Consider the following 23,780-nt stretch of genomic DNA (forward strand, 5'->3'; position numbering starts at 1 on the left):
GATCACAGCCTTATTCATGTGCAAAGCCTTGATGTTGTATTAGAATTTTGAAGTGCTACATTCCTAATTAATAAAATTCAAGGATGTCTCTTTTTTGGGTCTTAGTGTAAAGCATTGATGTATATGCCTACTACCTAAATAGACTGCAGATCTGCCAAGTTCTCTGAGGAATAAAATGTTAGTTTTTAACCAGTGCCATCGCCATTATGTTACATATCTAATGGATTCTCTTTCACACACAAATCAATGTGTAAGATCTTTCTACTTCATGCAATAATAGCCTATTCCCTCATATCCAAGGTCATAAAAGAGGCCTAACGTTCACCATCAGTCACTAATTGATAACCATGTTCTGTCCTTATGGATGAAGGTCACTGTGTCTTCTTCTCTATGGGGAGCTAATAATCTAAGGAAGAGTATGAGCTGGAATCCATCTCCATTAAATTAAAGGAGCCTGGTCCCACAATGTGACCTCTATTCACTATGATTTATTGTATGAACAAAGTAAATGAACATTAAGCACAAAGGACATGCGGCTAATGAAATCATCAGCCCAACCGTTAAGCCAGTTAAGAGGAGAATGGAGCAGTAGTTGAATACAGCTGTAGATATGTAAAGGCCCAGACACACATTCCTTTGAATCACCTTTGTGAAGGTCTAGCAGTTTATAAGTCTACAGTTACCGCAGCCATTTAACTCAGCATGTATGACATCTCTGTTCTTCTAATTTTAGAGGTTAAATGAGTTGCTCAAATTAAACGGCACTCATTAGTTGGGAAACAGAATCTGACAAAGTAACGCATCAGTGCCACATGACTATTTCAGCTCCAAAAGATTAGAAGCGCCCAGAGGTATCTATGTCTATTAAAAAACAGGGGAGGATAGTTGTCCTTATTTAATATTCTACAAGAGTAGCAACACAAAGGGTGATGGGACCAAGTTAGTTTCCATCTGAATGGGCTCTACGGTTTGAAACACAAAGCTGTTTAAGGGCACCAACCTTTTGTATTCAGTTTGTTAATTGCATTAAGGTGGTATGGCATTAGTCCAATGTCAAGTGTAATTATAACAGATGTATTCTTTGCAGTCACTAGATGGCGCTCTTGACTTGAACTGTTTTCATTTGATCCTGCAGCCTATGGCACCAGGTCAAATCCTGTTGCCAGTATTTCTACCCCCTAGACTTGTGTTCTCCAAGTCTGTCAAATGAGAACGATCTCAATCATAAGCTCTGCAGCTACTGAACTGAGTCCAAATGCAGATTATCTTAAAGGACGGCGATAGGCTTAGTCAGCCTATGACCAATAAATCAAGAGGCCCTACAGAGCCAAAAACACAGGGATTGCTCCGGATTTTAATAAAATCTCTTAAGAAATGGGTCTCCTTTCTTTAATTTCAGTGTAGTGCACCTATGACAAATAACACAATTAGGTTAAGCTATAAGCTTAAAGGAAATTTAAATGTAGGTTGATGAAAATCTGAAGCTCCCTCACATTGAAAAAACCATAACAAGACTAGATTCCACACTGATTAAATCACTTTTGCCACTAACTTGAGAATGAAGAGGAAATGGGGCACGTTGCATATGTGAACTAAATGACAGCTTGAATAGAGGAAAGACCTGTACAACAGCCCTCCTTGTAGCTGTGAAAGCCTGAGATCCCTATCAGGGAAATGGGACCCTTTTCAGTTCCGGATGAGGGCACATCACCCTCACAGAGAGAGGTGTCAATTGGTTTCAAATGGGGAGACGGAAAGGAAAAGTAAAGAGCAAGAGGAATAAAGGATATTGGCAAGTTACCAAGCCGTGCAGGTGTCTGCCTAAAAAACAGGCTGCACTAGCGCTTTGCACACTCTAGGCAAGTGTGGTCCAGCCTGAGCAGGAACCAGGAACTATGAGAAAACAAACCAAGCTCATAATAGCGAGAGCACAGAGGGAAGGGCTGTTGGTGCATGTGTCTGTGTGGATTACACAGTCCCTTTGTACAGTGGGGCGCATAGATCCTTTCGGCATTCCTGTGAACATCACAGTGGTTTCTCATTTGCTCTTTTGGGGGGTCAGACACTACATGGCATCACGATCAAACCAAAAAGCAATACCTACAGTCTTTTTGCCTCATGTATCCTGACATCAATCCACTGAACAGACTTTATTGCATGCTTCGGAGTTTTTGATCTCCATGCAATTCTCGTTGCATCAAAATTACAAACCTGTAAGCCTGCTATTAAATTCAATTAACTCTTTAAAGAAGATTAAAAGTTGCAGTTGCTGCTGTGGTAAAACACCAGCTCATGTTATTTTTTTCTCTTGCATTATGTCTGCTATGTCTTCATGATATGCAAACAGTGACACTCTTTACATCTGGATAGAAGGTTCATTCATTCAGATGATGTTATCAGCTCATAAACGTACTACAAACGTGGCAGGAGTTTCTAAGTGGGTGTAGCGTTTTGTAAAATGACTGTTTTTAGAAAGCAGCGACACATGAGCCAAACATTTTGGGCTCTTATAAAGTCATGGTAAAATGACGAAGTGCTTCAGATCATTGTTTTCAAGTGCAGGTCGAGTGTTTATCTCGAAAAGTATCGGAGTTTTTGCACAAATTAAAGTTTAGACAAACTCACGTCAGATTGTTTTCACATTGTACAGAGTCAGGATATAACGTTTATAGTCATCACTCCAAAGTTACATACAAAGACAGTCACATACAAAGTTTAAAGTTATTAAAAACCTGTGGGGGTTTCAGTTGTAGACAGAGCCAAATGAATAGCTAACAGGCTAGCATGAAGTACTTCGTCAATTTAACTGGAGACGTTGCTAACAACACCGGAAGTACCAACTACAACCCCACCCCACCCCCCGCGATTTTGTATGAGGAAGTTAATATGACGAAATGTCAAGACGTAAAAATCTATTGTAGACAACACACATAAGTACAAACCATGGGGTACCGTATAGCTTAAACGAACAATTACGTGTGTTATTCATTGAATAATTTAGGTTATTGAAAAAAATTCACATTGACGTTTATATAACGTACATTAATGGTTAATGATACCATATATAAACATATACTTCTGTACATATAAAGATGTTTTTTAATGTTTTATTCCTATGTATACTTATTGTTAAACTCCTGTCATTGTTGGACTTTTATTTTGAAAGGTTACGACGGAACCGCTGTAGTTTTTCAGTTTGTCTTGACAGAGGTCAGAAACCCAGTGTGGAGGAAAGGATGTGGGTATGCTGACATCTGCAAGCCAGAGGTTTGAGTGTGAGAAGACCGCAGCCAGGCTGACAGACAACGGCCTCAACTCTCTCGAAGTAACTCCGAGACATGTAACTTGTTGCGAAGGTAAACTCAACACAAGCTAACCTCGTCTTTCTTTACAGAAATGCTCTCCCAGCTACAATGTGTCGTCAAGTTCAAAGTACAGTTTGTCTGTTGACGATGTCGATAAAATCTATTTGCGCTCCTCACTCGTTTAGCAGTAATTAAACTTAAAAAACTTTGGCACCACAACTAATGTGGACTTTCTTTGAAAGTAGGAAGAGGTTGTCATTTAGCCTCTAGTAGCTGCTAATTCAAGTGGAGGCTTTGTAGAAAGTTGAGGTTATTCTTCCCACACAAACATTCACATACACACGCGCGCGCGCTGCTGCTGCTGTGCTATGCGTGTGTTTAATGCGACCTTCATCCAGGGGGGTCAGCGGAGGCTTTTGCTCTCTCTGCTGACTGTACGACTAGTTAGGAGCCAAACACTGATTTAGTTTGACAGATCCGGAGACCTGTTGCTGAACTTGCGTGTTACGACTGCAGCTTTCGAGACAGGCGCTCTCTCCACTGCTATTTCTCTTTTCCTCAAAGCTCCCCTTTCTTCATAAATACAAATTAAGATAAAAGTTTGATCATCAGCTAGGCCGTGGGGAGAGAGATGGCAGTGTTAGGGGTTTACTCGAGATTTACTTTTGCTTTCATTTGGAGCACCTATCAGCTTTAATAAAGCGAGGAGGGGAAGCGTTGTTTTAAAGTGTGTTTCAAGTGTGTTTGGGTTTGTTTGTGTGTCAGAGACAACAGTTAAATTAAGCCTGCCATCATCACTCATCCCACCCAGGCTCCTTTCTGTCAGTACCATATACACAGAGTGCAGCTGAGAGCTGCTTGTGTTGCTCCGATGAGTCAGTGATCCCTGTCTTCTTAAAATGAAATAGAGCCAGTCGGTTGGTGGGGAAGAGTTGCTTTGCTTTGTCAAGCATTGTTTGTGTAACCTGTTCAGCTAGTGCCTCTTGGATATTACACCATTTACAGCTATTTGTCGTTTCTGGACTGGTTGACAAGGAAATGAAGCGTGCAATGTATGCAGTACATAGTGTTCATTCCAGGCTGACCGTGGAGAGAAGTCGGGGCTTCATGACATCAGAATTTTAAGTGACTCTAACATAGAGTCTTATTTTATCAGCTATTGACCCATCCTTTCACTGCTCTCTGGGTGGGACATGCAGCAGAAAATGCACCCCAGGAAACCAATGTTATCCCTCGTCTCCCTTCTTTTTGTGTGTTTTTGTTTCATGACCAAAAAGCAGGTCAGGATTAACGTTGCATCTTAGCCCTCTGCCCCCATCCTGCTTGATCCAAGCAGCTGCCCTGGGTAAGGCTATCAGATTCAGAGAGAGTGGAAGGTGTGATGGACTGCTAATAAAAGGGGGTTTTGTTTGCAGGCGTCTCCATTTTGAAACCTCAGGAGTCCAGAGTTCTCTGGCCACAGCCCAGACTGGAGTGAAAAGGCTGCGCTGCTGCCTTGAAGGACTCCCATTGGCAATTGAGTTTCTTTTTTACTCTGCACTGCGGATGCGTGCACTCTTTGATTTTTCTATTTGCTTTTAAAGCGTTTCCTCAAAGGCCATTTTAAGCCAAGCTTTTCTCATAATTTGCATCTTTCTTCTGGTAAAAGTTGGAAATAACCATCATTAGCCTGTTCTGTGAGGAGGGAGAAGCCCTGCTGTGGTGTGTGGGACTGTGTATGTATGTGTGTGTGTGAATCATTATTGCCACTAAGCCTGTCTGACATTAGCTGGCACTACGGCAAATGGCACCCTGCTCTAATATTAATGCAACACAATTATGTGATTACATCCAGATCAGTGTCAACATAGCTAAGTGGTCTGTTTTTACCACAGGCTTCTTCCAGCTTTTGGCTAAGCCAATGCAAATGTCAAAACTGCTGTCTTTATGTACCGATAAACCCGGGAAAATCCTGTTTTTCAAAAAAGCCAAAAAATAAAATTTTTTTTCCTATTCCAATTGTTTGTTTGTTTTTTTAATGTTTTTTAAGGTTTCTTCCAATCAGCCTTGAATTTGGCCGAGTGGAAGAGAACACAAGTCTTAAAATGAGAAATCCTTCAAAAGACCAGGTTCTTAAAAAATCAAGTCTTTTAAAAGGTTTCCTAGTTAACAATGAATTAAACCCAAATCTAAACAAAAGGCATGCTTAAACCTGGCTGTTTGACCACTGTCTTTAAATATGTGTTTTCTGCTTTGCTGCAAATATGTGTCATATATGTTTAGGGTATTCAAAAATGAAAAGGAAGGAAAATTATAAAAGGTGAAAGTTTAAAAGACTTGATATAACTTTTGGATTTAGGGGGAAAAAATCTGACTGTATATGAGGCACAGATGTGAGAAACATTTCCGGTAAGACTCAGTGCGATTCACTGGGAATAAAACAGCTCAGTTTTAATTAATTTTATCAGGCTGACATATCTCTCGTTGGAGTGCATCACAGACTTAATTTATTCAGCACATTGCCGTGTGAGCCATAATTTAGCCTCTTCCATCTTTGCAATTTGTATTTAATGAGCATCTTAATGTGGCCCTGAGCATGCAAGCATATTTATGATGTCGGCGTTGATTACCGCTGGTCTGGTCAATGGGAGCGATGTCCTCAGGGCACTTGTGCATTTAGAGGCAGATACGATCTTTCGTGGATGTAAGTGTTTAGATTAAGAACTTGGGTTCTTACTTGATTAAGCCTTATCTAATGGGAGAGCTTTGTTGAGATGAGTTCCGATAGTCTGCTCCTGTCAGCGGTGTTTCTCAGCCGCCTCCTTTTGTGGTTTGCTTTAAAATGTGACATAAAATGTGTGTGATTATAAACTTTTGTCTATTTCTTTCTTTCCTCCAGAGGCTTGTGTCCTGTAAGGGCACCTTGAAGCTCAGCCTGTCACTGTCCTTCCTTGGTGGTTCCTGTCATGAGGGGGCGTGTTTCTCGAAAGCTGGGCTTGCTGGCCAAGGCTGGTTTCCTCCTGTGGGTGCTGTGGCTTGGCTATCTGCTGTTGGAGCGCTCCTCTTTCCCTTTCTCTTCCTCTGTGGAGGATGAGGTTAAAGACCAAAATCTTAAGGAACGACAGCTGGTCTCAGAGGAGAGTGGGAATGATGAGCAGCTGGCTAGGCCTCTGTACATTAAACCACCACCAGACAACAATGCACCAGGGGAGTGGGGCCGGACCACACACCTCAACCTGAGCCCTGAAGAAAAGAAGCAGGAGCAGGACAGTGTGGAGCACTACGCCATCAATATTTATGTCAGCGACAAGATCTCCCTTCATCGGCACATCCAGGACCACAGGATGAAAGAGTGAGTACAGAAAAAACAAGAATAATCCATTAGTTACTTACTGAGTGACGGCATCTGACAACCAGTCGAAAGAAAACTCACTTAAATTGTTTTGTTTTTTTAATGCTTTCTATTTTCCTTGCTAATACACGAGGCCTTGAATATTGCCTGGAGCATCTTCAGTGCTACAACGGTTACAAATTACTCAGTAGAGATTAAGTTGAACTCTTTACTGGAATCACGTTTTCACTGACAGTTAGAGACAAGCATGAAGGCTCGTGTGATCCAGTGCAGGGCTTGGTGAAGTTGTTGTAAGAGGCTTTTTGGCTGAATTGATTCATTTCATCCTCGGTTGTTGTCAGCAGCTCAAATACACCGTGTGATGTCTTTTATTAGCAGTTTCTCCTTCGGCCCTTTGGCCTTTTGTCTCTTCGCTTACTGCCTCTCATGCTAATGAAACCCAGATGTTGCATCAGCATCAACTTGGCGAGAACCGTCATTCGATTGTGTAAAGGCCGTGTGTTTATTTTAAATGCCCTGGAGTATATTTGTAAAGCATTATAGATTATTTCTAGCATCAAATTTGCAATCACAGCTAAATACAATTGTTCTATTTATGCTCATTGAACACCCCAAGCTAAATGTTATTTAAACTGGAGCTGGAAAAATGAGTCTCCTGGGTCACCTAGGTGTAACTGGAGTAACCCTTGTCACCACTGCGACACACACACACACAAAGATGCTCTCGCCGGGTGGAGGAAAATGTCTCAGTGGCTGAAAGTAACTCCTTGTAACGATGGGTGACGTGGGCCTAGCAGTGGCAGAGGGACATTTGACGAGTGCAGATGTGACACAGGATGCAGCAGTGCTCTGGGTGTTTTCTGTATGAACATATTATATATTTATGCACTTGTTTTGTTGTTATGTCAGCTGATATACTTCCGCTGCTTGTCAGATAACATGCCGTAGGACTAAATTATGGCCACGACTGGCTGTTATTACACTCAGTAAGATCTGAGAACAGTAAATTCTCATTCTTCTTGTCAGACTGCTCCAGATGCGCTAGTCTTTTTGTTTGGCTTTAGGGCTTGTAAATCTGTAAGCAAATGGGTCATGTCCTCCCAGGTTTATTAATTTTGAAGTGGTGTATATGTTTGTTGTAGTTCTGCACCTAGTCCATTACTATTTTCCCGTTTCCTCCAGCAGGTGTTTTTTTTTTTTTTTTTTTTTTTTTTTTTTAGCGGATTAGCTTTAGGCTCTCTTGAGATGAAACTGCAGCACTATAAACACAGTGCTTCTGAGGGGAGGGCGAAGTAGCTCATTTGATTTGTTGTGTCCAACTCACTTCCAGCAATGTCATATTTGTAAATTGGAACTCTGGCTACAAAACTGCTAAAAATCTGTGCCAATTTTGTGCTTTCACAGTCTTGAGCTTACAGAAACATTTTACCCTTTTCGTTTTTCGTGTTTCTCCTGACTTTCTGTGTCATATTTTGCTCTCTCTTTGTCCAGTTTCCAGCTTTTGATTTGGTCCCAATTTTTTCTTTCTTTTTTTTTTTCCACCCCCCCCCCCCCCCCCCCCCCCCTCCCAGAGCGCTGCTGTGGTATGTTGCTCATTGGTGTAATACGCTCCCTACCCCCATCCATATTTCTGCTTCTCTTTATTGTTTTAATGAGTGCCATCTGGATTAGGACCAGAAGCCTCCTCCTGCCACACTTGTCGCTGAGCCTGCTCTGGCCATATGAAAAATAATTTCATGCCCGTATGAGTTCATTTACAGTGCTGTTGTGTCTCCATGAAAATACAGTAAACTAAAGCTTGTGTCAACTCTGTCTCTCCCTCCACCCACACAAACACACTTGCATGCCTCAGATGCCGAAGTAAGAAGTTTGACTACCGACATTTACCTACCACCTCTGTGATCATAGCCTTCTACAACGAGGCCTGGTCCACCCTGCTGAGGACCATTCACAGCGTGCTGGAAGCCACGCCTGCCGTCCTCTTGAAAGAGATCATCCTCGTCGATGACTTCAGTGACCGAGGTTTGTAAGCATGTGTAATTTTGTCTCTGTACAAGTAAAATGTTGTCATACGAGCTGTGCAACAAAGATGACTGACAGCTCGGCCTAGTTTAGTAAACCAGTTGAACCAAACCTCATTTGTGTGCCGCTTTGATTTTGGCACAGTGACAAAGTACAAAAGACGATTCAAGAAGGAGCCTGCTATATATAGAAATAAAGATGCTGTCTATAGTGGGATGAATAGTGAATGCCTTTGAATAGAGCAATTAGAAAAAAAACAGTCCTCTGAAACAAGTCCTGACACATTTCCTGTCCTGAAAATATTCCCAGAGCAGATAAATCTGCTCAGGAAGGATAAGAAATTTAAAACTTGGCCAGGTAATTAAATAAAAAAAAAAAGGTTGTGTTTAAAATTGTGATTGTGTGGGTTTTTTCCAGTAAATTTTGTTATTTTGTCATTTTAAGAACAAAGCAATATAAATCTTTAGCCAGCATCTTTATAAGCAAGTCGGGAACTTAAGCAGGAACATTTGGACCTCAGGAACAGCACAACAGTAGCAAAACAGTCTACACTCTGCATCTGCCCCCTGGCTTTTGAGGTGCTTTCAGTCACATCTTGCAGTTTTCATCAGTAAATGGATCGTCTGCTGACTTGTGCTGACTCTAAGAATGATACTACTACACCTCAGAAACTGGATATAGGAGGTGCTTGATGTCTGTCTGTCTTAATGGAATTAGTATTTGGTCACAGCAAGTCTAGTCTGTGCGGATCAGAGACATTACACCATAAAGATGACCTCAGTGAGCACTGAGTTGCGGTGACATCATTTCCTTTCCTCCAGCCACTCTGACCAATTGGAATGTTAGACATGCCACTCCTAAACCAGACAGCCGGCTGCTGGAGGAGTGACAGCTTTCCCCTTTAAAGCTGGCTAAACCGGATCTAGCATATCAAGTTTTAGTGTTGACGTGTGTTTAAAACTGCATGAATCACCTACCTACTACTATTTTTGATACCAGCGTTGCCTCAATAAACATGATAAATGTGCAATAAAACAGAGTGCTGGTATTTCCCAAATCATCAGGGAGTAGTATGCAGTTCTGTAGGTAATGACGCATGGTGAGCAGCCAATAAAACACAAATGAAGGAGTAATAAGTTGGTGACAAGATGATTGTTTTGTGTCAAGAGCTGATGAACATTTCACTTCATAATCCATAAATATAGAAGTACCTGTGTGTCTGTCCACTTGTTTTAATACTAAATCATTTGATATCATGATTTCTTTGTGTTTGCATTACAAAAATAGGCTACCTGAAATCCAAGCTAGCCGACTACATCAGTGATCTGCAACGTGTGCGTCTTATCCGCACCAACAAAAGGGAGGGGCTGGTTCGTGCACGTCTCATTGGCGCCACCTATGCCACCGGTGACGTGCTGACATTTCTTGACTGCCACTGTGAGTGTGTTCCTGGCTGGATTGAGCCTCTGTTGGAAAGGTGCCTAAATACATTTTTAACAACCTTATCCGAAAAAGGAAGAAATTGTTTTTAAGCTTTAAGACTCACATTGAATCAACTTTTCTTCCCCCCTTCTTTTCATTTTTTCCTGCCACCCTCCTTTCTGCCTGTTATGGTCTCTTAGGATTTCTGAGAATGCGAGTACCATCGTGTGCCCTGTGATCGACACCATCGACTGGAACACGTTTGAGTTTTACATGCAAACAGATGAGCCAATGATCGGAGGATTTGACTGGAGACTCACCTTTCAGTGGCACTCTGTCCCTGAAATGGAACGCAAGAGGCGCAAGTCTCGCATCGACCCCATCAGGTAACAGTATGGTACTTTCCAAGGCCTACTGTCATGAGAGATCACTTTATCAGCTTGACACATGTCAGTGAAGAGATCCCCCAAAGAAAAAGCATCGTGGCTGTTTTTTTTTAAAGGAGGATTTCATTTACTCAAGATTAACATGCAACACTGAATGGCCAGAGTAATATGAAACTAGATAGACCACTGTTAAGTGAGGTAACAGAGACTGTTTTAACTTTAATGAGACCAGTAGTGTTTGTATTCATAGTTATTCCCCAAATGCCCATTTTGAGTCAGGAGAAATCCTCACTGTGTGATTGATCTTTAAAACACTGGGAAATCCATTATGCTTCCTGCTACCTTATCATTTTCTCATAGCCTCAGTTAATCAACTTGTCTATATTCTCGTCCTCCCATCTCTTTGCTGCATTTGGCACCACTGACACAACATTTTAATACAGGTAAAAAAACACTGATATTAAATTAGCCTCACCAGGACAGTTTAGTTTGTATTCATCAGTTTCCAGTTTGTCTTACATGCGCAATTTCCTAAACAGTTGCTAAAACAGTTGAATAAAAGTTAAAAGTCTGCAATTACAAAAATTACAAAAGTCCTGTCATTATCCAGAAACTTATGGACTTAATTATAGCTTTTTTTAACTTCTAAGTTGGACTATTTACACTTGTTAATATCAAGATGTCGCAGCAGTTCTCTTATAAGCTTTCAGATAATCAGAATAAAGCATAAGAAATGATATATCTCCCAAATTATCTTAATGTCATTGGCTTCCTCATTGGTATACTCCTCACACATAAAGCCTTTAATGAACCAAAACCCCACCATATCTTAAGGACAGTGGTACCGTTTTATCCCAGTAGAGCACTCTGCTGCCAGAGGGCAGGTTCACTTGTGGTTCTTAGAGCCTTCGACTATAAACCTCTTTCCTGGGGAACCAGCTCCCTATTTAATTCAGAGACTGGCACTAGCTCCACTTTTAAGGTGTTTTGAACCTTATAGTTTGCTAGGAAACCCTAAACCATCCATATGTCAGTCTCTGCAAGTATGCATGGATTTGGTTGGAACTGATTGGATTCATTGAGTGAAAGGTTACATACCGATGTTCACTTGTATGACACTGTTACAGTTCAGTAACGTTGTATCTTCTGTTCCATAATTTGTTATTTTTCTCCCTGTCATCTTTTTTTCTGTCCCTTTCTGTAATTTTTGTTTCACCCCAACTGCTCAAGGTAAATGGCTGCCCTCCTTAAGCCTGTTTCAGCCAGACATTTCTTCCTGTTGAAGGAAGTTTGTTTTTTTTTTTCTCCCCACTATCGTCAACTACTTGCGCAGAGGGAATCGCTGAGTTTTTCTGTGTAACGGGATTGAACATGGCCATGATAAAAATGATCTTGTTTTTCTTGTATTCTCACAGGTCTCCTACTATGGCCGGGGGATTATTTGCTGTTAGCAAGGCCTACTTTGAGTATCTGGGCACGTATGACATGGGCATGGATGTGTGGGGAGGAGAAAACCTGGAGCTCTCTTTCAGGGTGAGTTAATTTTCCATCACTCAGAATCACAGTGAAGTGTCTGCTTAGCCCCCACAGGGCCACTTAATCGATATTAGACCTGAGTGGTTCTTTTAAAACATTTTGCGAAAGACTCACTAATCTGAGTTGCTTTGTTACCAGATCCAGACAAACCATATCTTTACTCAGCTTTTTTTTACTGCGATAGAGAGCAGAGAGAAAGATCATTAAATTTAGTTGGAAAATGTTTATCCTGTGCCCGCTGGTGCGTAGTTGGCGTGAGTCAGTGTCAGATCACAGTCAGTCAGGGTATGTGAAACTGCAGCCTTATATTGGCTGATACCTTGTTGTGATGTTGGTGTCACTTTTCACTTGCTGGCGTCAATCAAGCTGGCACAGATTTTAAGCAGGAGCATGCAAGATTAGGAATGTAAATTGTGTGTGTATGATTTATAGTGTGTATTTGTCTGCATTGTGAAGAAGAATGGGCTGTTCAGCTGAGTGATATGTTATGCATGTGGAAACAAAAATGCCTCTCACCGGGACTTTTTCCCATACATAATTTATGTTTAGTGAATTGGTTTCTAGGTCTCTTTTTTTTGGAGTGTTGAAAAATAGTGGTGCGGCGTAAAATGCTTTCTGAATTAAGATGGAAAGGACTGTCTTGCATTAGCTGTTTGCCTATGGACTTATGATAATGGCTTTGCCTTGTGTAGGAGGCGGTAGAGTGGGTCATTTACTAATCACAAGGTCAGTATTTTGATCTCTGGCACCTCCAACCTGCATGTCAAATTATCTTTAGGTAAGAAACTGAACCCCAATGCGGAGTGCGAGTGTGGGAATTAAAAAAGCACTTAGGTGAATGTGTGGGTAAATGTAAATAAGACTTGTGTAGAAAAGCACTAAATCAATACCAGACCATTTCTTTAAGGATGTTAATCTTTTGTTCGATCAATGGTGAACGATCCAGCCATTAATGTAAGGTAAAAAGATATTGTCTGTGTAGGTTCTAGTATAAATGCAGCTGTATGACTCACAAAAGTATGTGTTGAACCTTTGTGGTAAGATTGATAAAGCAGTTTCTTCATTCAGATAATACCTGTAGTAGATCTTGTTTTGTAATCTTTGCTTAAAAGGAACATCAAGACAAGGTGGACCGATACACATAAAGTTAAACAGAATCATGTGGCGACCAACAGCTTACAGATACAGCACATGCCCAGTGCACCAACCTTACACCAACTAACAGCAGCAACTGTGCGGCTTACCACCCCCTCTGTTTTTTCCCCATGACCTGTCTCTCTCAAGCTGTTCCTATAATATAAGGACTTAAAAATAATGTTAAGAAGCTGAATCACCATTTTGGTAATATTTGATACAAAACTGTGCACAGTGTTATTGTCAAAACACACCACAATAGACTTGTTTCACAGCAGCCATTGGACAAAATGTAGTAGTCAAACACAGTTGTTACTACTGCAGTCATGACGGTTCTGATCTGTTTCAGTGCTGAGCCCTCATTAAGGCGATTAGTAACAGCTGTCTTTGCCCATGATTTCATGTCAGAATGGCTGCTGGGAAAAAGATCCATTGTGGATGATGCAGTCTAAAAAAGAAAAAACTTACACAGGTGTCAAAGGCCGAGATTGAAGATGGTTGAGGTCCATTAGGTCAAATGTACAGGAAATAGGTGGCCCAAGTGTTAGTAATCCCCCAACCCTCCCCTGTCCCACATGTGAAGGGTCTCCATGTGGTCTATAATCGTTTACCAGCAGTGAGGTGAAGCTGGTAATGTTTTTACTTTGTGAGTTTTTGCAAAATGTTGTTTTGGAAAAATCTTCAGCAGTGGAAACAACCTTCACAGGCACCTTTGATAAATCTTTATATGTCTGCCTGTGGACAGGTATTTCCGTTTCCCATTACTCAAATTTTACATTCTCGACTCCTTTTCCTTGCATCTTAATCCTTCCCACTAAAGATGTGAGGAGGAAAGGACACGAGGATCAAGGAGCTGAGGCAACAGGTGTTTTAACAATATGAGACATCCTTGCCTTGGAGCCTCATTTTAACTCAATGTCAGTTTAATCCAAGATGTGGCAAAGCTGGGTCGTAAATTGTTTTGTTATAGCCCAACCGCTGCTGCATTTTTATGACTGCAGGTGTAACAGTGTTCATGATGTTTTATGTTACCGGCTACTTTTGATTAAATTTGCAATATGGCTCATTTTAATCACACATAAGAAGTGAAGGGCAGACTGTTTGATCTATTGTTTACATATTCTACCTGAGTAGCGTGGGGTTTTTTTTATACATTGAAGGTAAAAATACTCTAGCAAAGAAAACACTTGTGCATTCTTGATTATAGCTCCTCCAGCAACCCTCCTCTCTTGTCTGTCTTCCTTCCTTCCCTGTAGGAATTGAGGCGTCCTTCAACAAGGCATACTGAGATTAATTTCCAGGTCGCAGGCAGGACGATGAAGGGCAGAGAAGACATAAATTAGGGAAAAGACAAAAGTAACACAAGCATGCAAAGCATGCAGTCGCCTGACATGTGTGTAAGGCTGAGTTCGAAGATAGGTGTGATAACCCATGAATACTGAGAACATGTGTTACTGGTGGGGCACACATCTCACACCCATCTATGGTTTAAGTACTAGATAAAGATACTTGCATGAGAGAGAGAAATACGTTACAAAATAAAAACAATTAGAGGCATCAGGTGAGAGGGACACTTGCTCCGTCGCACTTTACTTTTAGCCCAGTTTACACATTGTTTGTGCTTGGGCTGCTCAGCAGCCATCTTTGTACTTGACCTTAATTTTCCTGACAAACACAATCCTGGAAACGTGATTGTGTTTGTTTTTTTTACTCGTGTTGTGAACACGTTAACATATTGAAGAAACGTCACTTGAAATGAGGTAACATTAACATTTGAGATCTGTGGACTCCACTAAAGAGTTTGTTTTAATATTTGTATTTTTTTTTATTTCTTAATTGTTGTTGTGACACAGTTGTTATCTAGAAAGGTGATATATAAATACATTTTACTTTACTTAATTGCATATCTGCCACCCTTAGGTGTGGCAGTGTGGGGGCAGCCTGGAGATTCATCCCTGCTCGCACGTGGGACATGTGTTCCCTAAAAAAGCCCCTTACGCGCGGCCCAACTTCCTCCAGAATACTGTCCGAGCTGCAGAGGTCTGGATGGACTCTTACAAAAAGCACTTCTACAACAGGAACCCTCCAGCCAGAAAGGTAAGACACTTTGCGTGTTTCATGCACTGATATGTTGTCACACTATCCAGCACCATGTGTAGACAGTAAATTGAATAGTTATTTTTGGTGTCAGATTTAGATGATTCATCTAACTGCCCCCTGTAGGTGTGGATATAAGATCAGTATCTGACTGAGTGGGTTAGGTGTATTGAGGTACTGAGGCTGTTCACATGTGTGTGTATGGTGTGAGTGCTGTGCCTCTCAGGTTCTGAGTATTGGGCACCATCAAAGATTCATGTATCTCAGTTTCAACTATCTGAAAAAAGTGCATTATTAATGTCAGGGATCTTTGATCAAACAATAAATTACCTGGTCAGGGGAGATTGAACACAGCACAGACCAAGATCATCAGCTCCAAGTCTATTACGTTGCTGTCATAATTTGTCATGCAGCTATAGAGCGATAGACGTGTGACTAGTTTGATTAATGAGTTATATAATTTTCATTGAATACATTTAATCATGTTGATATTCCAACTTTTCTTTACACTTTTCTAAAGAAAGAATAGCTGTTATAAATGTGTTTTTTTTATAAGGAATTATTGTTTTATGTTGTTTTTTTGTTCATTTATTTTAAATATTTTTTTCTTGTTAATTTTGAGATTGGGAGCACAATGCAGTAAGGATCACAAAGAAAAAGTACTCGATAGATCAGAAATCTTATGATTGAATTAGTTTAGTGTGTGCGTGTGCGTGTGTGTGTGTGTGTGTGTGTGTGTTAGGCGGTCTTGTTATAATCCATCCTCAAACATGCCAAAGGAACTCTAGACTCCTAGGGTAGACTTCACGCCTTAGCAAACACAGCTATTTAAAACATGCTGTTGGCAATAATCTGCTAGTTGGCTTCCTGAGATTCTTATTTGAACTCGATTTTTGGAGTTACAGGAGCCGGATTCACCTCTCAAATCCAGGATGTAAATATTTGCTTTAAAAGTCTAACTGTGTCCTTTATGAAAACACCCATCAATTGTGTTGTCAAATATCTTATGTAAATTGTATGTACAAAAGTAATGGGCCCTGAGAATCGGTTTAACTCACAAGGTTGAGCAGACATGTACTGTAAGGCTAATAAAGCCTAAAAATGCTCCAAATTTGCTTATAAAATAATGCTCTGCTGAGCTCCAAACACCCTCTGGCATTAACATCTACAGAAAAACTGCACAAGGAACTTCATTGCATGGTTTCCAGTAGTTCCTGTAGGTGTAATGTGTTAGTGACCCAGTAGTTTTGTCCATACAGTGTATATTTAAAGAAAAGTGTGCATGCTCTAATGATTAAAATGTAGCTGCAATGTATAAATAAAGCGATACTGTCCATAAATGTACATTCTTAATAAACTCTCCTAAATCTAACCAGCTTTTTCACCCACAGCAGTGACTCATGCATTGTGTGGTTGCTTCACAGGAGAAATATGGGAATATTTCAGAACGGCTACTTTTGAGGGAGAAGCTGAAATGCAACAGCTTTGAGTGGTATCTGAAGAACATCTATCCTGAACTACATGTACCCGAGGACAGGGAGGGCTGGCACGGGGCTGTAAGTGTCTCCTTTTCAGATGCTGTGTCTGAATTCTGCTATTGATCCTGTTAGTGCAAGATTAATTATTTAGTTTTTGGACTGATGGCAGATCTTGTTGTGATTTATAAAAGACAGCAATGCGGCTGTGTCTTCATTCATCATTCAAGTGTGAAACAAAAGTATTCGGGTGAGACGTGATATGAGAAAACTCCGTTGAAAGTGGGAAGGCTTCGAAATCCATTTGACTGGGCTCAAGACCTTTCTAATTCAGACATCTGGTGAAGTCTCCTGTTATAAAATGCTTTACAGAAAAATTGCTCTTGGCTCAGTGTTGGATTTTAAAACAATTACATTTTAGCCACAGCAATGTCTCTGTTTTTTTCTGAAGCGAAAAAGAAAATTCCCTCAAAGATTTCTTCTTTAGTTATAATGTCCAAAAATCCACCACCTGTCCACGTCGACACACATTTCCCAGTGACAGCTGTGAAGTCAAATGCTACAGCGAGGGCATCGTCCAAAGTCTCAAATGTTCTGCTGTCATAACTGTCTAAAATTTGCATGCACACCCACACTACAGGTACACGGTGACAAAACCTGAAAGAACGGCATTACTCAGACAAAGAAAAATTTACATTTTCTTATGAAACTGGGCGAAAGTAAGTTTTATTTCATATTGATTAATATATGTGTACTGATGTGGAAAATAAGCAAAATGGCAAAGGTTCAATTTGTTTTCGCTTCCTGGTGATATACCGTCATTTAATGATTTAATCAGATGACTGAATCCACCATCTTCAGGGCTGTTGCATCCTACGTGGCCTTAAAGTCTAACCTGCCAGCAAAGAATAAATCCAAGAAAATAAGAGTCCTCACAGGAATCGATATACAGTGCCGCATTTCACTTGTTATTAATATTTACTGCTCTCTTCCTGCCAGGTGCGTAGCTCAGGAATACATTCAGAGTGCCTTGACTACAACGCTCCAGAGCACAGTCCCACAGGTTCCCAGATTTCTCTTTTCGGCTGCCACGGCCAAGGAGGCAACCAGGTACGTCAGGCATTTCAGTGTTTATTCTTTCTTGACACAATCCCACAGCTTCTCGTGGCCCCCGTGGGAGATATATCTTGAAATGTCAAGACTTTCTGCTAACCCCTAAAACAAGCTGCCACAGTTGATTCACACCAGAAAATTACTCTCTGCTGGTGTGTCCAACATGACTTGAATGTAATGAATGGAAAACTGAATGTGGTATTGCATCCACACATAGCTGGAAAAAAAGGTGCACATGAATCACAGGCGCTTTTTTTTTTTTCTTTCTTTCTTTTTTTTCCAATTCCAGTAACGGCTGGTTTAGAAGGCACCAGATTATTTATCTGCGAGGATGTATATTTAATGTTGGAGTCAGACAATAGGCAGAACTTCTTTCTGTGGATCTTCAACCTGGCTGTTATCTCTGATTACCCCATTGATGCACCGCATCAGGTGTCCTCAGTCACAAAAAGCGCCATGTGTGACTGAAAATCAATGTTTGAATGGCTTCTCGGTGAAACAAAAACCTGAGGGCCCTTCACCACCTCCCTCCTGCCCCTTTCCCTGGCCCACATAAGAACCACGTTCCATTTAAAAGATACATGAGCCTCATGGGCAGAATGAATGGCACAGCCTGGATAAATAAGTTTGAAGCCAGAGACAGTGGACCCCGAGTAAGTCTTTTATTAGAAACGACCATAACGGGGCCCCAGTGCAACTGAAAGATGTATGAGATGTGAAGAAAAGGATGGGGAAGTATAAAGATTGATTACCTGACCCTCCGCTTAACGGGTAGCACAGGGAGCATTGCATCTTTTGTCCCACTGGACCAGGTTGTTGAAATGACACCAGAGGGGAAGAGTCGGGTTTGTGCTCATGTCTGCTTGATTGAAAGGGCCAAGGCCCCGTCTTTGCTCATGAGATCCCTCGACACACTCGCCGACGCATCATATAGTGCATTTATAGCCGTGGCGCAACAGCAGAGTAAAACATCCTGTAATCCTAGTGGGTAAGAAAAAAAATACCAAACTGCACTAATTGGCTTTCTAAACAAAAGACAGATGTAGCTGAAGAAAGAAGAAGGAAAAGTTTTAATCTCTTAGTCTCTGCTTCTTTTCAGAGAAATGTGTGAATACAAGCTTGTGTCAAAGAAATACATTTTAACTGTAAATGGAGAAAAAATGGCCAAATAACTGTCTCTTTCTCTCTCCAGTACTTTGAATACACATCTCAAAAGGAGATCCGTTTCAACTCTGTGACAGAGCTGTGTGCCGAAGTACTGGAAGGACAGACCTCCATCGGAATGAGGCACTGCCCTCGTGATGAGGAAGTCAGACCTCCCAGTCTCATCTGGGAGTTCAAAGAGGTAAGGGATTCATGAATGTGTGTGCCACAGGTTCACATTTTCCTGTAAACTGACTCCACGCTTTCAACTTCCAACCTTTCAGGACAGGACCATCTATCATCCACACTCAGACATGTGCGTGACAGCCTACCGCACAACGACGGGCCGCACGGATGCCCAGATGAGGCGCTGCGTCCCAGGGGACAAAACCCAGCAGTGGAAGTTTGAGTGGTAGTGGGAGGAAGCTAGATAGTAGCAGGGAACCTTAAGTGGCCTTCCGTGACCACAGTGCAAATACTGTAGCGGAGGTATGACCCCCGCTGCTCCCATTTCTGTTACTTTTCAAGTCTGCACTGAATGGAAATGGGGGGAAAAAAAGAAAAAAAAGAGGTGTTGGAGAAAGTCACTTTAAGCCAATGACTCACCCAGTCCAGTGCTTTTAAACCTTTGTGAATACCTACAGAGGTGAGGTCTTTTTTTAAAGAACACCAGCTGAATTTAAGACTTTTTTTGTTGTTGTTGTTTTCATCCAAGTGCCTCTACAGCCAGAGTGGAGTACACAGCACACCTGAAGTGTCATTGCCGTCTCGGGGTTTTGCAACAACTTGAAAGCAGCGAGATGTGTAGCACACGAAGCAGTGCCTTCAAAGAGATTAAAGCCAGTTTCTTGATCGGAAACATGATCGGAAAATCACCATGCACTATAGAATAATGCCTTAAAGTGCAATTAATATTGATTCTTTTTATTATGTCCTCATATTTGTTTTTAAAAAAATTGTGAAAAAACAGGCTGCTGGATTAGGAATGTAAGGTCGGCAGCATTTTGCCCCAAACCCGCTGCTTCCTAACGTGCTCCATCATGTGAGAGGAAGGAGCTGTGGTCATACTAGACTGCCTCTCAATTCTAGCTTTTGTCTATGGAGCTAGTTTCGTGGTAGAATACCTTCTGAATGAGATTGGAAGTATTTATTAAAGTGTATTTTGCCTCAGATGGTTTATCAAGTTGACACGGATGTTGTGATCTATTCTCCCCTGTTGTGTTAAATTAAGAATACCCTCTAAACCCATCTGTCACTTTGCTTTTGAGAACCTGTCATCCCTCACAAACCCGTGCGTGCCGAAATGAAATGTGCCAGTGCCAGCGTATTTATTTAGAGCTTTTTCAATTCTATAAAACTACAAACAACACTCACTAGAGCCTGTTTTTTGTTTAGTCACAAGAATCCTTAAAGGGAGCAGCTCTGTGCCAGTTCTCTTAAGAGTCTTGTGTGTAAGCTGTACTTGAAACTACATCAAAAACACTCCTGTTAGGCTTTCTTTTCTTCTTTTTTTCCACTCAAGACCACATTAGTGTTTCTACTGGGATCAAAGGACCAAGAGATTCAGTGAAACTGTTGGTAAAATGACTGGTGAATAGCATTTTTTTTGCTATTCATTCCCACTGAATTACATTTGGTCTCAATGGCAATTTGAATTTATGAATATGTGATATTCAAACTAGTTGATAAATTGTGAGATGACTCCTTTTGTGTGTTAGCTTTGTAAATAATGCTTGGTTAAAGGGACCAGTAAAAACTACTGATGAGGCAAAAGGGAAGTTGATTACTTGATATGAAGAAGAGGTTGGACTGTTGGGGATGGGGAAGGATTTTTCTAAATAAAATGACTGCTGGGATGATTGAAAGAATAAAAGACTAACCACAAACACACATGCCTTTTGTTTTACTCGCCTGCACAAACAGCGCATTGCACAGTTAAACTGTCAGGAATGAGGAAGAAGTTTTTTCGTTATATGAAATGCCAGGTGTAGCAAAAGGAGAAAAGTGTGAGCTGCTGCAGCTATACTAGGTGTGAATGTGTACTTTTTATTTTTGTTGTTGTTGTCATGGTATAAGCGACAACATGCATTTCACATTTGAACAACCAAAGACTGAAAAGCTGCTATTGCAATCTGCTGCCTGCAATCCACACAGCTCACCCCTGCACTCACGGACTGCAGCATTCATAATAATTTGGCACCACCTACTGGTAGCAAATCAGTACTGACCGCTAATGGCAGGCGACAGAGAAGGATCTTGATTGCCAACTGTGGAAACAAAACCAAAATGATATTAAATGTTCTGGCTAATATCTAGTTTACTTTTCACTCCCCCCCCCCCCCCCCCCCCCCCCCCTCCCTGTCTCTGGGCTCACAAATGTACACAAGCAACAATATGTGGTTTGCTCTCTCCGTTCTCAATTCATGTTTCAGTAAATCTAGAAATATTATGTGAGAATGTCATCTTTCATAGTTTGGGTGATACAATATTCATTGGTTACCTGGGTTGTTTTAGTGGTTTTCAGATATTTTCTACCATGCCCTAATTCAGAATAGAGAAAAAGTCGATGCCTACACCCAATATTTTCTATTAGTTATTAATAGAAACTGATCCAGGTTGAATTTTATCAAAGGAAAGGCCAGCAAGATGCCATCGGCAAACTTTGTTGTTCTATTTTTTTTCTATAAAAATCTTATTCACTCAGCCAGGTTTGCCTCCTGGAGTGACCTTTTGCCCCACAGCATAGAACTACTGCATTATATTTTCACTAAAAAAAAATCTATTGGTACTGTATGTATGTTTTATCTAATTGCCGAGTGCTGTTGCAAAATGTTGGGTGAGACAGAGGGAGCAGAACAATTTAAAAAGGAGGTAGGAAACACACGACAGCTGAAATGTTCAGCATCACTTAAAAGTCCCTGTTTTTGAAAGAAAAGCACGTTTGTTTTAATATTATATAAAACTGATCAGGAATTACAATTATTCATAGAATCATTAATCACTAATTAGTTAGTGGGGTTAGATTAATTGGTCATTCTAAATTGCCATACTTGTGAAAGTGGGTGTGAAACCTGTGACAGACTGGCGCCCTGTCCAGGGTGTACCCTGCCTCTCGCCCTATGGTAGCTGAGGTAGGTTCCAGTCTCCCCGTGACCCTGAAAAGGATAAGTGGAAGAGAATGGATGGTTCGAACATTAATCATAAGTTATTTTGAATTGGATATCTACATAGGCATGCAGAGGACATCATTGGTAAGCATCTGCATTGGTGTATGGAGGGTTTTTGATGTTTAGAGGCTGAATGATGACAATGGCCCAACAGATCTTATAATTATAGATGTAATAAATTTGGATATTCAAGATGATGTATCACTAATATATCCTTGGACCTTCTTACTTAAGAAAAAAACCTTTCTAAAGTACACTTATTCTAAGTATGTGGTATAAAAAAGCTAACAAAATAACAGAATACTCTTTTAAGGTAACACAATATACACAATAAAGCTATAGGATGCAACAAAGATAGGCAACTTTTAGTGGTTCAGTGACAGCTGGGTGCTGTGTTTTCTTTTCTTTTAAAAATGCATTAGTCATTAGAAAACTCAGTCATGGTTCCTATGTTGTTTTTTCATCCACAGGTCCACGGGCATTTGTGTCACTTGGCTTTCATGACAAGATGTGTCGTGAAAGGCTGACAAGGGTGTGTTTCAACTGAACAGATCTTACATGATAAAACCCCTGTAACTGGAACAATATGCAGTCTGTTTTCATGTGGTTGTTCCTATTGTATTCTAATGTACTGAATAAAACAAGCCCAGTTACTCCTACGCTTTAATGACTGATACATTCCCAAGATACACCCAACTATAATTTTATGAATAGTGTAATAATTAATGATCTGTCACAGACCTGAAAACAAGGTGTGACCACAAAAAGTGCAGATGAAATGACAAACTTTATTCAGTAAATTCATATTTTAAAATGTGGGATCATTAAAAGTAGCCTAGGGGGGAGAGGAAGCCCGGATCCACACCAGTCCTATAGGAACACACCATGCTAAAAAGATGCCTCCCATGATATCACATGGGGTGGCTGTAGCTCGGAAAGGTTGGTAGTTTGATTCCTCCGGTCTTAAGTATGCTTGAATGAGATACTGAACCCCAACATTTTGTTCTCAGATGTGTTCACTGGAGTATGAATGTGTGGGAATGTTAGAAAGCAAAAAAAAGTGCTTGGTTGAAGTTGTATAAAACGCTACGAGTGTCAAGGAGAGTTGGAAAGTGCTATCTCAGAATGATGCCATTTAACATCACTGCAAAATTTAAAAAGTAGAAATGTATATACTGCTGCACATAGTGAAGGCCCAAGTTTCCCCGATTTCTCTCCTGCCCCTCCCTAGTAAAACACAAATGTACTGATTAAATATAGCCTAGGCTTACTGGGTGATCAACAATACAGTCAAGTTGGACCAGTTATGGTGAGGTCAGAGCTAATCCCAGTCACGTTACAGGAACCTCTGTTCAAGTCAGCCCAAACCCCAAAGGTGCAACTAATAAGTGTTTTAATTTCCGTTTTAATATTTGCACCTATTACAGTAGGCTATCTATTGCATGGAAAATGTTATCCATCATCTCGTCCTAAATGAGAACGCCCTCATTCATGCACTCACATGAATGTTGAGTCTCTGACAGACACGACAAGGGCAGTCTACCGTGGTATATTACAACACTCCGGCTGACTTGTTACCTTCCCGTGTCTCTTTGTGGTTTTCACAATATGGGTACTCGATCAAACAGTGCGCCACTCAAATTACCTTC

At 40.8% G+C, this 23,780-nt stretch overlaps 1 protein-coding gene across 1 annotated transcript; it reads left to right on the forward strand.

Annotated features, from left to right (window-relative positions):
* Positions 1-3,170: 3,170 nt before the first annotated feature.
* Positions 3,171-20,852, forward strand: poc1bl (POC1 centriolar protein homolog B (Chlamydomonas), like). Its single transcript, XM_026156557.1, has 11 exons — positions 3,171-3,356; positions 6,184-6,636; positions 8,489-8,658; positions 9,946-10,135; positions 10,281-10,466; positions 11,882-11,999; positions 15,057-15,233; positions 16,658-16,789; positions 17,708-17,818; positions 19,014-19,166; positions 19,249-20,852. Exons 2-11 carry the CDS (start codon positions 6,251-6,253, stop codon positions 19,378-19,380), a joined length of 1,755 nt encoding a protein of 584 aa, XP_026012342.1. The 5' UTR covers positions 3,171-3,356; positions 6,184-6,250; the 3' UTR covers positions 19,381-20,852.
* The last annotated feature ends 2,928 nt before the right edge of the window (positions 20,853-23,780 follow it).

This window comes from Astatotilapia calliptera, chromosome 22 (genome assembly GCF_900246225.1).
Source record: "Astatotilapia calliptera chromosome 22, fAstCal1.2, whole genome shotgun sequence".
NCBI lineage: Eukaryota > Metazoa > Chordata > Actinopteri > Cichliformes > Cichlidae > Astatotilapia > Astatotilapia calliptera.